The sequence below is a fragment of the Gracilinanus agilis genome, chromosome 2, assembly GCF_016433145.1.
Source record: "Gracilinanus agilis isolate LMUSP501 chromosome 2, AgileGrace, whole genome shotgun sequence".
Lineage (NCBI taxonomy): Eukaryota > Metazoa > Chordata > Mammalia > Didelphimorphia > Didelphidae > Gracilinanus > Gracilinanus agilis.
This window is the reverse complement of record NC_058131.1, coordinates 33,352,884-33,367,591: the sequence shown is the minus strand read 5'-3', so window position 1 is coordinate 33,367,591 and position 14,708 is coordinate 33,352,884. Positions and strand designations below refer to the sequence as shown.

General features: G+C 43.6%; 1 protein-coding gene across 3 annotated transcripts in view; it reads right to left on the bottom strand.

Annotated features, from left to right (window-relative positions):
• Window positions 1-14,708, bottom strand: part of USP39 (ubiquitin specific peptidase 39) — a 35,456-nt gene that overhangs the window by 6,944 nt on the left and 13,804 nt on the right. For 2 of the 3 annotated variants that reach the window (XM_044663054.1, XM_044663056.1), the window contains 5 exons: window positions 13,963-14,188; window positions 10,798-10,875; window positions 8,925-8,992; window positions 8,210-8,398; window positions 5,674-5,816 (listed from right to left, as the gene is read on the bottom strand). In XM_044663054.1, the coding sequence (XP_044518989.1) occupies window positions 5,674-5,816; window positions 8,210-8,398; window positions 8,925-8,992; window positions 10,798-10,875; window positions 13,963-14,188 (704 nt within the window). Of the gene's footprint in view, window positions 1-5,669; window positions 5,817-8,209; window positions 8,399-8,924; window positions 8,993-10,797; window positions 10,876-13,962; window positions 14,189-14,708 lie in introns of all 3 variants that reach the window. The other variant, XM_044663057.1, reaches the window with a different exon arrangement.

The window sequence follows — 14,708 nt, the reverse complement described above, 5'->3', positions numbered from 1 at the left end:
CAGTTAGGGGAAAACTTCTTAACCAGACAAAATAAAAATGATTACAAAAAAACAAGTCAAGAAACATTTCTCAAAAGTAAGTTCAATGAGGGCAAGCACTATTTCCTTCATGTCCTCCACACCTGACAGGTATATGGCTAAAATGTGTTTGGATTAAGTTGAAATAGAATAAAACTGTTTAGATTTCTAGTTTTCAAAAAAGAAAAAAGAAACATTTCTCAAGCCTCAATCACATGCCAAATCCTGTGCTAATAAGCCTTAAGGATACAAAGAAAGGGCAGAAGGCAGCCCCTGCCCTCAAGGAGACAAGGACTCAACAACTGGGGAAAAAGCAAGACAGACAAGATAATCAGCACAGAAAAGGCCCTGACATTAGGAGACTGGATGGAAGCCGGGGAAGCCACGGGACAGAGAAGAGAGAATGCCAGGCGTAGGGACAGCCAGTGAAATGGAATCCTCTGATGCAAGGAATGGCTGGGTACCTGGAGGGGAATAAGGTATGAGAAAGGAAGCTGGGTGACACAGTGGATGGGCCTGGGTCAGGAAGACTCATCTTCATGAGTTCAAATCTGGCCTGGGCTATTTACTTAGCTGTGTGACCCTGAGCAAGTTGCTTAACCCTATTTGCTTCAGTTTCCTAATCTTCAAAATGAACAAGAGAAGGAAATGGCAAGCCATTCCAGTATCTTTGCCAAGAAACACCCCAATTCGGTCACAAAGAGTCAGTCATGACTGAAACAAGTGAACAACAAAGGTATAAGGAAAAGGCAGGAATGCCAAAGAGAGGATTTTCTGTTTAGCCCTGGAAGTGACGGGGAGCCACTGGAGTGTACTGAATAAGAGGGGTGACACAGTCACATCTGAACTTTAAGAAAATCAATTTGATCGATGAGTGGAAGATGGACAGAGTAGAGGTCTGAGGCTAGCAGACTTAGAAGCAGCTATTCTAACAGTCCAGGCATGAGGTGATGGAGCCCATACCAGGGTAGTGGCAGAGGAGAGAAGGGGGTATATAGGAGAGATGTTGGGAAGGTAGAATGGAAATGACTTAGCGGCAGCTTGGATATGGCGGGGTCAGAGGGAGTGAGGTACTAAATTGTAAGTCTCTTGATATTTCACCCTCCATGCTGCATGTTGGCAATGATGACAAAAGCTAGGAAGTTCTTAATGCTGGAGATATGGGAGAAAGTTAGGCAGACTGATCCACCACTGAAGGAACTACAAAGTGAGTCAACCATTTTGGAAATTATAAAAAGGGGCTAAAATGTCAATCGTCTTTAACCCAAGATCTCACTGCTAGCCACCTCTGTCTCAAATGAGGTCATTGATGAAAAGGGAAGTCTCTTATGCAGCCAACAGTGACAGCAGTCCTCTTTGTCAAAGGAAAGAACCAGACACAAAGCAGATACCCAGTAAGTGGAACATAGTGGCTAAACAAGTTGTATTACATGAATGCAGGGGACAAGAGATAAAGAGAAGCATGGGAAGACTTAGACGAATTGTTGCAGAATGAAGTAAGCCAGACCAGGACAATGTCTCCAATGACATTAATATAGAAGAACTACAAAGAAAACAATCCAAATAGGGTCCACCTCTGGTTCCAATAAAAAGGCTGGAGAATGTGCCTCTACCCACTAAATAGGACAATGGACTTGGCTGATGGGTTATTTTGTTGAACTTTGGGGAGTATATTTTTAATATATATTTTTAAATTATATTTTATTAATATATTTTTTAAATTTCCTTTTTATAAGGGATGGTTTTCTGTCAAGAGAAGGAATATGCTAAGAAATCTGGACACTGTAAAAAAAGTCAATTTTTTAAAATTTAAAAGAAAAAGATGATTAAGTAAATAAAAGTCAAGGGATTTTTGCATCATTCTGGATACCAGCAGGCAAATGGCCTGTCAGCTGCTAAAGAAGTTGACTTAAGAAGTAACCTAAGTCTTAAGAACAGCTGCTAAGACATGCCTGAACAAGCCCAAGGCAAATATCTTGTAATCCAGTTCTTTAGAGTGACACCTAAGGGCTCCAGAGTTCTTGTGGACCAGTGAGGAAGTGAGAGAAAAAATGGAAAAATACCGCTCTAATGTTTTATAGTTCATTTGGTTTGAGAGGAGAGGAAGGACACTGGCCTCATCTTCACATTGGGTAAGAGAGCAAGCTGTGTTGAAAAACAATTACTAACTGGTTAAAAGAAAAACTGAAGCAATAACCTCTTTCAGGGCAAAGCTGTGAAGCTTGAACAGAGCAGACTTTAGTCAGAAGGTTCAAGCCATAAATATGCTGAAGCTGGCAAAGTTTTGACAAGCATCTAAGGGAACACTGGCGAGCTTCTTAAAAAGAGAGACAAGAGGAAGTATGAATTAGGTCTAGACTGCTGTTGGAAAAGTAAAAAATCCGCTTCATTTATGCTGATCTTAATTTATTCTATACTTGTGATTACTAAGAGTCAGTTAAACATTACTTAGATTGTCAGCCTCAGCTGATGGATGAACATTTTTCTTGGCTACCTGGGAAGGGGGAAGGATATAGGCAGAAAAGAAAGTGCTGGAAAAATAAGATATTAATAAGAATTTAAGACTTTTTTAAAAAAGAAAAAGATGAGCTATTTCTAAAGTCTGAAAAGAGAGTGATAGTGATGTAAAATTTTTTAAAAATAAAAATCTTAAAATTTTTTTGAAAAAAGAAATAGAGGAATTATTTGTTCCACCTTTAGTAAGTAAAAAGTTGACTATTTAAGAAAAGTGGTAATATTAGAGGCAGCTAGATGGCTCAGAGGATAGAGAGGTGGATACTGGGTTCAAATCTGGCTCAGACACTTCCTAGATGTGTGACCCTGAGCAAGTCATTAACCCCAGCGGCCTATCCCTTACTGATCTTCAAACTTGACACTGATTTTTATATTGATTCCAAGATGGAAGGTAAGGGCTTTTTTTTTTTTCCTTAAAAGAAAATTCTTAAATTCTCCAAAAATATTCAGTTGCTAAAAGGTAATATTGCTCAGGTACCAGCCACTCTTAAATTTCGTCAATGGGCAAACCAAGCAGAACAGGGGCTGACAAAGCAGAATGACAACTGACAGTGCAGCTCATTGGGGACCAAATTGGAGACCTGCCCCAGAAGGTGATGGCAATTTGCTTGAGCCCTTGCTCTGGGCTTTTCCACCTGGTGGCAAGTAGAAGCAATGTGCTCTTCCCTATCCCCCCTTTAAGAGCCCAAGAAGCATCCACAAACCCAATGACAAATAACAAAAGGGGTTTGGGAAGTAAACAGAAGACTTGCTCCACTTTAGTCCCCAGCTTTGTTCCCCTCTGCAGTTCTCTCTTTTCAGTGATCACAGAACCCCAAGGTCCAGCAGCAGGTCCCTCTAGGGCAGGGGTCAGCAACCTTTTTGGCTGTGAGAGCCATAAACGCCACATTTTATAAAATGTAATTTCGTGAGAGCCGTACAGCGCTCACAGTGCCACTCCTGTAACAGCGCCTGAAAAAAAACGGACTTTATGGCTCCTGCAGAAAGAGCCCTATCTGGCCTCAAAAGAGCCAGATATGGCTCGAGAGCCATACGGTGCTCAACCCTGCTTTAGGGCATGTGATCTCTGATCCCATCTCTTGACTTCGCACATGACAGAACTCAGGCCCAGCCTGGCAGCTCATCAAAGGCTTCAACTATAAGCAGCCATTTGACTCCAAGCCCTAGGATTCTCACCAAGCGCTCTCCCCTGTGCCAGGGTGCCCCAAAAGTGTTGGTGTGGTTTCAAGCCTAAGAGCTTAAGACTTTAGGGATACCTTGTATATTAGACAGAAAGAGAAGAACTAGAGGAAAGCCAGCTGCAGGCAGGAGCCAACAAAAAAAGGCAAGAAGTGAGGACTTTTTTAGGCCTGAAAAAGGAAAAAGTGAAACAATAAGGCAAGAACTTGTCCATCCGAAAAAAGGAAGCCTAGGAGCCTTGACAACACTGTGTTGCAAAAGCCATTGTATCTTCCAAAGGGCTCTATATTTATTGATCAAGGTCTACATAAAGCTATATGGAAGGCGAAAGAGAAGAAAGGGCATTGGGGTTCTCTCTCTTGAGGACTAAACTGGCTCTCCCTATTTCCTTACTTAAATGAATGAGGGGGCCCTTTGTGAAATGAGATCATATTTGTAAAATGCCTGGCACATGTGTATCTCTGCTTCCCCTTGGTCATGCTAGTGGCTAACTGGCTTGTTCCTGGTGGTTCTAGGCCAGTGTTGGCAAAGCAGTGACATGGGCCCACAGGGGAGCTGCTCCTTCCCCCTCTTCCCAGTGTCCGAGGGCATTTTTTGCATGTCCTGCCCCTCTGTCCAGTCACCCAAAGCAAGCACTTCCTCCCTCAGTTCTCTCTGGTAATGGGGGTGGAGGGGTGGGTGTCAGGCACAGTCACAGACAGCTTGAATTTGTCCTCTGAGCACTCGAATTCAAAAAACTTTCCCCTACCCTGCTCTAGGCTAAATTCAGGAACAGGAAACTGTGTGTCAGTCAAAGATGATCACCTCCAATATGAGGGCCTCCTGACCCCCACTGTTCCTTAGACAAGAGGTAACCCCCACTCAGTCCAGTCCATCCCAGCATGCTAAAAGAACATAAAATGCCAAGAATTCAAGTGAGTAATGCTAAAACGGGTTCTGCCGGGCCCTACTCCTCTTCTGGCCCTAGTCAGACCATCATGACTTGCTCCATGGAGTAAATGCATCTTGGTGACAATAAGCAGTCATATGCAGGGTTCCACTGACCAGCTACAAAGAGCCTCAGGTTTCTTTTACCAAATTCAATCAAAAAGCGTTTTTTAAATGCTTACTTTCTGTCCTATTAATCCTAAAACAGAAGAGTGGCAAGGACTGGACAATGGGGCTTGCCCAGGGATACACAGACAGGACATATCTGAGGCCAAATTTGAACCCAGGTCCTGCCATCTCTAGGCCCAGTGCTCTGTGTACTATGGTACCACCTGGCCACACCAATAAGTATTTACTGGGCACTTCCTACATGCCAAGTCCTATGTCACAGAGGAGCTCAATCCCTGACCTCCCAGAGATGGCTTTAAGAGTTCCATCATCGGGGGCAGCTGGGTGGCTCAGTGGATGGAGAGCCAGGCCTAGAGACGGGAGGTCCTAGGTTCGAATCTGACACTTCCCAGCTGTGTGACCCTGGGCAAGTCACTTGACACCCATTGCCTACCCTTGCCACTCTTCTGCCTTGGAGCCAATACACAGTATTGACTCCAAGATGGAAGGTAAGGGTTTAAAAAAAAAAAAAAAAGAGTTCCATCATCGTAGACTGAGCAAGACAGAAACTCTTTAGACAATCCAACATGAGATCACATTTGTGATAAGCCCACCAGCCCACCAATTCCAAGGAAGCCCCATAGTTTTAGCCCCTTTATTCAAAACCCAAAGTCCTATTCTCTTGTTCCAACTATCCCAGGCTGGGATATTCCTTCCTCCACCCATTCCAAATCCCAGGACAGTCTTTACACACTAAATCACAAAAATTTCCAATCTGAATGGGGCATTTGCTGAAAAATAGGCTGAATAACTATAAGTTAAGCACCATCCAAACATAAACTAGAAACAATCCATAGTGTCCAGGCTTCCTGAAGAAGGGGAGAGAAAGGGAAAGAGCAGAGAAGACACAAGGGATTCGTTACCCACGTGATGGGGAAGTTGACAATGGTTGGATTTTTCTCCACAAAGAAGTTGTTCTTGGTGAATCTTTTAATACAAAAGATAAGATATGGGGGCAGCTTGGTGAGCTGGAAGCGCTTCAGAAAGTTCTCCTTGTACGTCTTGTATTCCTGAGGGAAGGAGAAAAATTAAGCTTGTAAGTGAAGACCCTTGGAAAAGAAAGGCAGCCCCATCAGCAAGAGCCACATGGCAAACAAAGGGGACTCATGGATTTAGAACACAAAGGATCCTTACAGACCATCTAAACCACCTCCTCCCTATATTTTACAGATGAGGAAACTGAGTCCCCGAGAAACTTAATTATATGGAAAAATAAGAAGATGAGGCCAGTAGTTTGGCTTCAGACTATTGAAAACCCTAAGCTGGTCGTCAACTGCTTTAATAGAGATGAAGAGCTCAAATTAGGCCATGTAATAGCCCCATTTCTCTGGTCAAAAGAGAGGATCCAGTTCTGAACAGATCTTAAGATAGACCTTGACAAACCAGGGTGCATCCAGAGCAAAGTAACCAGGTTAGGATGGTCTGAAAACAACATCAATATGAAACCCGCTGACCTGAGCCTGGAAAAGAGGAAACCAAGGGGAGACCTTTAGGGAAAGGCATCGAGTAAGAGAAACTCCTAAGCAGGGGGTGGAAATCACTAGGAAGCAGGTTTTAATTCAACATCAGGATGAACTTTCTAATAATTAGTGTATCCCATAACAAAGTAAATAAGACGGAAGGGAGCTCGCTGGAAATGCTCCAGCAGAGAAGCTTCCTGCTTCAGGTGGAAGGGTAGCCTAGATGAGTCTGAAGGTGCCTCCCAAATCTCCACAGCTAGGGCTCTGCAGTGGAACGAAGCCAGCCTATCCACATAACTAAGTATCTACCATGGACAGCAGGGGCAAGAAAGCAAGGAAAGATGCCAGTCCTGCATCCAATCTATAATCCAGCTGAAACAAATATCCTTAGAAGCAAGAACAAAAACAGACGAGGAGAAAGGGAGGAATCTTGAGGGCCAGGGCTTGGAGAAAACTTCTCCTGTGGAGTCTGGTTCTGAGGACACTGCTGACAGGTGGGGAAGGGGTAGGAAGGGTGCTACAGTAAAGACACAAAGGCAGAAACAAGCAAACAAGGCTGGGTTCTCATTCTAACCAGCTGGCTGACCTTAAACAAGTCCCTTCATCTCCAGCTACCAAGCTTTGCCCTTCTGTTACACTAATGAGAGTGGCTCAATGGTTATCTATGGGATGAAACAAGTTAAACATCTTCTAGAATTCCTGTAAATCATTCTCCTGGGTTGAACTTGGGCAATAGTCACAACCCCAAATGGTAACCTGGAACCTGGCAATGCTTGCCTAATAGCAGGCTGGCCAGGAAACAAAGGCAAAACAAATAGGTAAAAGGCCATAAACAAAAATAGAAATTCGTGGATTCACAGAGAAATCTTCCTTTTCTGTTCTACTTTGTACAGGGAAAATGCTCCATTTTTAGGGGTCAGCATTTATTAAGATCAGAATTTCTTTTAAAACTGAGTTAAATGTAAAGTGGGGAAAAAATCCCAATGTTAAAGAAAGGATAAAAAGGGATAAAGAAAGGGAGAGTGCCAAAGAGAAATGCTAACTGGGGATGGGAGGGGCTCGTTTACTGGATCTGTTCACAAGACTAATAGGGCAGGTCAAGGATCATCCAACAGTGGCCCAAGGGGTAATGAGAGGCACTCACTCTGTACCAGGATGCTATAATAAGTATTTTTTTAAACAAAGGTTTTCACATCCTCCCTATTAGGGAAGTTGCTCTTCATAGCTTCTCTCCTTTTCTGAATGAGGCAGAAGCAGAGCTGGATGGAGCCTCAGAGTTATTTAGTCTTCCAAAAGCCTAAGCAAGAATCCTTGTGATGAAATATAGTCAAGGGCACAGTCAGGTTCACTAGGAGTCCTTTACTTTCTGAGCTTAAACCTTTTATGACCCTTCCCTGGTTTAAAATTTTGTCCTGGGGATAGCTAGGTGGCTCAGTGGATAGAGAGCCAGACATAGAGATGGGATGTCCTGGGTTCAAATTTAGCCTCAGACACTTCCCAGCCATGTAACCCTGGGCAAGTCACTTAACCCCTATTGCCTAGCCCTTACTGTTTTTCTACCTTGGAACCAATATACTGTATGGATTCTAAGATGGAAGATAAGGGCTTTAAAAAAAAAATCTTCTGATTTACCAGTGACATCCAAACAGGAAATTGGGTCAGTTTGGGATTTGTTAAGAAGCCATAAAAGCTCTCAGCAAACAACTCTTCCCTTTCTAAATGCTCACAAATCATCTCTTTCATAATATAGCCCAGAATGTTGCTAGGAGAATTTAAGTTCCTTTACCAATAGTTAGTCAAACCCACTATCTGGTGGGCAGCAGATGGCCCCACCTGGGATATTGCTACAGCTGGGCTCAAATGAATAACTGAAGTAGGTGTTTCACAATAAGAGCACCAGGGCAATCTACTCCCCAGGGACAGAGGAAGACACACAGGGTTACCTTCTCAGTGATGCCATTGAACTTGGCCAAGATGTTGAAGAGTGGCACCTGGGGGATGATCAGCTGCTCCTTTTCATCCTTGTAAAGTGGAGCTGTGGGAAGGTCCAAGGTCAGGTACATAAAGGTAGATTCAACCATTGTCTCCTGGTACTCATCATTATGTAGTAACTGCTCTTTTTCTTCTGCTGGCTAGAAAGGAGAGGAGCACATAAAGAGGGAAAGAGGTAAGATGGCACATGGGAGCCCAACAGAGACCCCTCATGCTGGGAGGGCCTTGACAAAAAGAGAGAGAGGCCTGGGAAACTGGGATCCTCTTGCCAAACGAACCCCATCCTGATTCGGTCAGAAATGACTTGTGAAATCTTTCCTGGTGCCACAGTTCCCATGACACTTGAACTATCAACATCATAGTGTTCCTGGGAAGAAAGTACTTTTATAAATGTGAGTTACTGCTACAACTGTCCAGGGTGGTTGGTTTACCTAGTGTAAGAAAAACCATACTCTACCCCAGATCCAATAGAAACCCAGTCTGGAATACGTAAACAAAAAAAACCCCAGTGGTGGAATCTCACCAAGCAACCTGCAATCAGCTCAGTCAGTCCTCCAACCACTCACAAAATCCCCCTAACAGGCTGCAATAGTCAAAAAGGCCAGAGAAGTCAAAATGTTCCTATAATTAGGCATGGAGCAGGGCAGCAAGGCTGAATCCACTTACCAGATCTGGGTGCGGCAGTTTCTTAGTGAAGATCCTCATGGATCCCTGGAAAACATCCGTCACAATAGCTGCATAAACAAAGGGCAAAATGGAGATTAAAAGAGGCAGGAGAGAGCTATAACTAAGTGGTTGGGAATAAGCTCTCTGTCTTCCAACATCCTAGGACAAAAAACTGGGAGTGGAATTACATGAAAGTAACAACAAAAATATTCCACATAAAGCAACTTCCCATAACCACATCTTCCATGCAAGGTGAAATGTCTACTCTGCACTGAACTCAAAAGAAAAATTACAGAAATAAAAAGGATGTAATGACATTTTGGGTAACTAAAAAACCAATAATGGTCCTGAGAACAGACAATGAAATATGCCTCCCAATTCTCCTCCAGGGACAGATCCTTCTATCAGGTGTTTCTGCTTAACTGTTACAAGGAAAGGTTCAAACTGAAAGGTTACAGGGATGATCTTTTTCTAGAAAGAGACTTGTAAAGGCATCAATAAAATGCTTTTGTTTTTAAGAAAGAAGTTAGCAGATCAATTCCAGCCCAAGCTAAAGGCTTCACTTCAATAGTCCAGCACACTAGGGGGAGCTAGGTGGCACAATGGATAGAGTTCTAGGCCTGGAGCTGGAAGAACCTGGATTCAAATCTGGCCTCAGACACTTCCTAGCTGGGTGATCTTAGGCAAGTGACTCAACACTTCTGCCTAGTCCTTGCCCTTCTGTCTTAAAATTGTTACCAAAAGAGAAAGTAAGGGTTAAAAAAAAAATTTAGTACAGTACATGGACTTCCAGAGACCTTGCAGAGCTGAGTGAAGGCCTCTGATAAAAGGGTAGAAAGGTCTAGCGGAAACAGAGCTGCCATATCATTCTCTCTGTGACCTCAGACAAGGTGCTTGACCTCTGGGGGCCTCAAAATCCTCCTCTGTTAATTGCAGCTAAACATAGTCTTGTGAGGACAAAAGGAGATATGAAAGTGCTTTCCAATTTGCTATCTTCATAATTAGAATATTTGATCCAAATAACTACCCAAGAGGAAAGTAAAGCCACAACGACACCAAGATCTCAAAGCTGGTCATTCCACACTAAGATCTCCAAGTGAAGAAGATTTATTTTTATTAATACTTGTGAAAAGTGCCCCTTTCTTGGCCACTTACTGCCATCACATCACCATGAAAAGCTAAGGTAGAGAAAACAACATTCTCAAACTTAAGACCAATATCAGCATCACTTCCCCAAGTGAAAAGAAGGTCAGAAAACAGCACAATAGCTTTTTGGTTGTTCTTACCTGTCAATATCTCAGTCAACAGCAACCTGGTGATTCAGTTTGGATTTACTCCAGCCAATTATTTCTCCTTCACAAAGTGAAATACATCAGCTCACCAATATTATTTCATTATTTCTGGAGCTCCAAACTGTGTTCCAGCCCCAAAATAAGACTCTAAGATTTGAAGCCTTAATATAATAAATCTTTCAGGGGAAGAGGCCTTAAAGATCATCTAGCCAAGAGGACGTGACTTGTCCAAAGCAAGACAGCAGAAGACAGGTCTGGAATGCTGGGGCTGTCCCTCCAGGCCAACATTCTCTCTACCCACAGCCCTAAGCCAGTGCTCTCTTTCCCCCATACCTCATGGCCCTCCTAGGTCAGAAAGCCAGGATTAACCCTAGAACATGAGACAAAGAACTGCAGGGTCTAGCACCAGAGCCTTGACAGCCTCCAGACACAACAATCTCAACTTCACTTGACACAAAGAGGAGAAAGAAGGATCCTGTTCTGAAAGGCAGGAGCCCAGCCAACAAAAAAGGGCCCAAGCTCCCAGTCCCAAAAGTCAGCAGAACAAAAAGAATGCTCTTCTCACAAAGACTACAACTTACTTTTCTTTTTCTTCTTTGTCCCTCCTAGAGCTGAGTGCAAGGCATTCAGGAACCAGGAAAGAAAGTCTACTCCATCACCTGCAAGGAAAGAAGGGGGAAAGATCAAGCCTTAGAGAAACCCAGATAGGAAACACAACCAACTTCTCCCTCAAAATATACAAAACCTATTTAAATCAGCCAGTACTTAGGAATTATTATGTATCCAAGATTGTTGGATGTCATAGGAGAATAATACTCATGTTAACCCAAATTACCCACCAATCAATTCATAGAAATTTAAAGTTAAAAGAAACCTTAAGAGTTCAGGTAGTTCAAACTTCTCGCTTAACTAAAAAGGCAACAGATGAGGGACAGGGACCAGTTATCTAACTTGTCCAAGGTTCCCCAGCTGGCAGAGCTGAATTAGAACCCAGACCTACTATCTCCCAACCCAAAACTCTCTCCATTATGTGACCTGATCTTGTCTTTAAACAGACTCTCACATAACTTTTTTTTAATGACAAGTTTACAGAAATAAGACAGACCTAAATAGAGAAATGCTAACTGCTCATGAGTAAGACAAGCTAAAAATAATAAAAATAGCAATGCTTAAATTAATTTATTCAACTCTACACCAAACTACCAAAGCATTATACAGCTATAAAAAGTAATCCTGAAATCAATCAGAAGAAATAAAGATCAAGAAACTCAAGGGAAATAATGAGAAAAAGTAGTGGGAAATAAGGGATCCTAGCAGGAACATAGCTCAAACTATATTACAAAATAAAACTAGAAAGGTACATCAGTTGAACAGATTCAGTACCCAATATACAGAAACAAACACACACAAGGGCCCACTGTTTGACATGCCCAAAGATTCAAGTAACTACACTAAGAACACAATGTTTGACAAACATTTCTAGGAAAACAGGAAAGCCCAGCAGAGACTGGATGACTAAGTCTGCCAGGTCTATTAGAGTAGGGATTCCCTTCACATTTGAACTGGCCTAATGGCTACTAAAATCCCTCCAACTCTCAAATTCTATGATTCTATTGCATAAGAATGATCTGTTTTTAAAATGAGGGACTAGATATAGAAGCAGGAAGTGACTTATCCAAAGTCATATCATTAGAAAGGGGTAGAGTCAAAATCTAAGCCTCAACTGTTTGACTCCAAGACTGGTACTCTCCCTAAGATTACCACACTGACCCACTCTCACCCAAATGAGTGGCTCTGTGGGCAAAGGGCTGAATCTGGAATCAGGAAAACCAGAGTTTAACTGTGTGATGCAGGGCAAGTCACTTAATCTTTTGTCAGGTAAATAATACAATCTCAAAGGTGGTGTTGTGAGGATTCAATGATTACATGCAAAGTGCTTTGTAAATTTTTTTTTTAAACCCTTGTACTTCGGTGTATTGTCTCATAGGTGGAAGATTGGTAAGGGTGGGCAATGGGGGTCAAGTGACTTGCCCAGGGTCACACAGCTGGGAAGTGGCTGAGGCCGGGTTTGAACCTAGGACCTCCTGTCTCTAGGCCTGACTCTCACTCCACTGAGCTACCCAGCTGCCCCCTTGCTTTGTAAATTTTTAAAAGGGTTACTATAAATGTCAGCTATCACAATTATTATCATTACTCTTGTAAAGAATAAGAATCATAGCAATACTATGCCCTTCAGATCCCTAACTACCAAGCCCAGGAGGGCAGGGAGGGAGGCCACTGAAGAGGGTCATAATTTAGTAACTTCACCTAAACATCCTCCACAATGCAAAAGGAGCTTCCCCCTCCCCCTCCGGTCAAAGAGACAATAAAGACAGCTTCTACCCATCCTTAGTGAAGTTGGGTCGGTTACACTGAGCTGACCTGGCAAAATCATGGCACCTGCCTTAGAGTGGCTTCTAATACAAGAGGTGCATAAGCTTCTAAATCTCTTCAGGTCATCCTTAGTTGTGCAGCAGCTGTGGAAACCATCATTAGGCAATCTGATTTCCCAGCAGACCAGTAGCTAGATTGCTCCTCTGGCCCAGAGGAAATCTCTGTAGTCTGCTGGACTTGAGCACAGGCTAATGAAAGGCATGGCATCCCTCAGGTGAAAACTAAGCTATCAACAAACACTTATTAAGCACTTCTTGTGTATCAATGACTGTGCTAAGTGAGGAGGATACCAAAAGGGGCAGACAGATTCTGACCTCAAGGAGCTCACAGTCTAATGGGGGAAGACAACACGTAAATAAATATCTACAGAACAAGCTACATATAGGATAAATAGAAAACTACCTGAGAGAAGGCATCAGAAAGAAGAAGGGACTAGCAGAGACTTCTAATGTGAGGTGGGGTTTTAAATGGACCTCAAAGGAAGCCAGGGAGGTCATCAGGCAGAGAAGGGAGAATGTCCTACACACAGAAGGCACCCAGAGCTGAGAGATGGAGGGTCTTGTTGGTGGAACAAGCCAGAAAGCCAGGGCCACTGGGTCAGAGACTATGTGCTGGAGCAGGAGGTGGCTAGGTGCTTTGAGCACCAAATAGAGCATTCTATAGTTGGGCCTAGAGACCACAGGAGCCACTGGAGTTTACTGAGTAGGGGGGAGGATAGGGGTCACGTGGGAGTCACATCTGTGACTGAATGAAGAGGGACCTGAGGCAGGCAGATCCCCTCCCAGCCTGAAGCTGCTGCAATAATCTAGGCAAGTGGTGAGAAGGACCTACACCAGGTGGGGGATGTCAGAGAAGAAAAGGGGGTGTCCTGGGGAGATGTTGCAAAGGTAAAATTGACAGGTCTTGGCAACAAATTAAATATGTGGGGGAGGGAGGGGAAAGACAGTAGTGTTGGGAGGACTCCTTGGATGTGAGCCTAAATCAGGTTTAGAGGACAGTGTTACTCTCATCAGTAACAAGGAAATCTGGAAGGGGCAAGGCTTGAAGGGGAGATAAGGAGTACAGTTTTAGACACATTGAGTGTAAGATGTCTGTGTTGAAGACAGTGTGATGGGACAGCACATCCCTTCTACCCTATCTCTTCAGAACCCAGGCAGAGTTTGTGAAGTCCTGACAGATGAGACCCTTCATGCTACACTATCAGCTACTCCGAGCCCTGGAAGGGTCATGGTAGGATTCCATTCATCTCCTCTCCAGGATCCCCTAAGACATTGTGAGAATTTGGCTGAGGGGGGCTGTGACTCTTCCCTCACCTTGCTTGGTGATCTGAAAAGTCTTCTTACTGCAGAGAACAACAGCCTGCAGCATCTCATGGGGAGAGACATGGGCCTTGAAGTTCCGAGGGTTCCACAGCTTCCTCATCAACTCTCCAAAGCGCTGAACTAACAGGAACATGATGTCCCCAGGAGGACGTTTGATATTCTTGTAGTTCTCTTCCTCGAGGAAGTAGTTCCGGAGAGGTGGGACATTAGACAAGGCCTAGAACCAGAACATTCAGGGTCAGTCCTTAATGGTTCTGGGGCAGCTCTTCCCACCAAAGATCTTATAATCCAATTTGCTTGTGACTGTCCCCAAAAGCCTCGATTCTTGCCAGGTACACTAAACTGGAAAGAATGCAGTTCCTGTCTTGGAATGACCACCCTGGGGAGCTTGCGTCACAGAAGTACCAGGAGTACGGATGTTAGCTCTGTATGCATGCCATTCAGTGCCTTTGTCTCACTGATAAGCACTGGCAACTCCTGTGGATGGGAGGAGCATGGCCACAAATATTCTCCAAACCTGGGGAAATATCTCTTGGTCACATCCATCCAAATTCACAGTCTTTTCTCCAACCCCACCCAAACTGTGGCTGGCACAAAGTGAGGAGAGGGTCAGACTCCAATGTTGTGAAGTCCCTTAAGAACCAGAAGGGTTGGGATCACAACTGCCAAGACCCTTGGAAATGGAGCTGCACTCACCAAGCCATTGTGCATGGATTACCTCTGATGAGTCTCCCTCA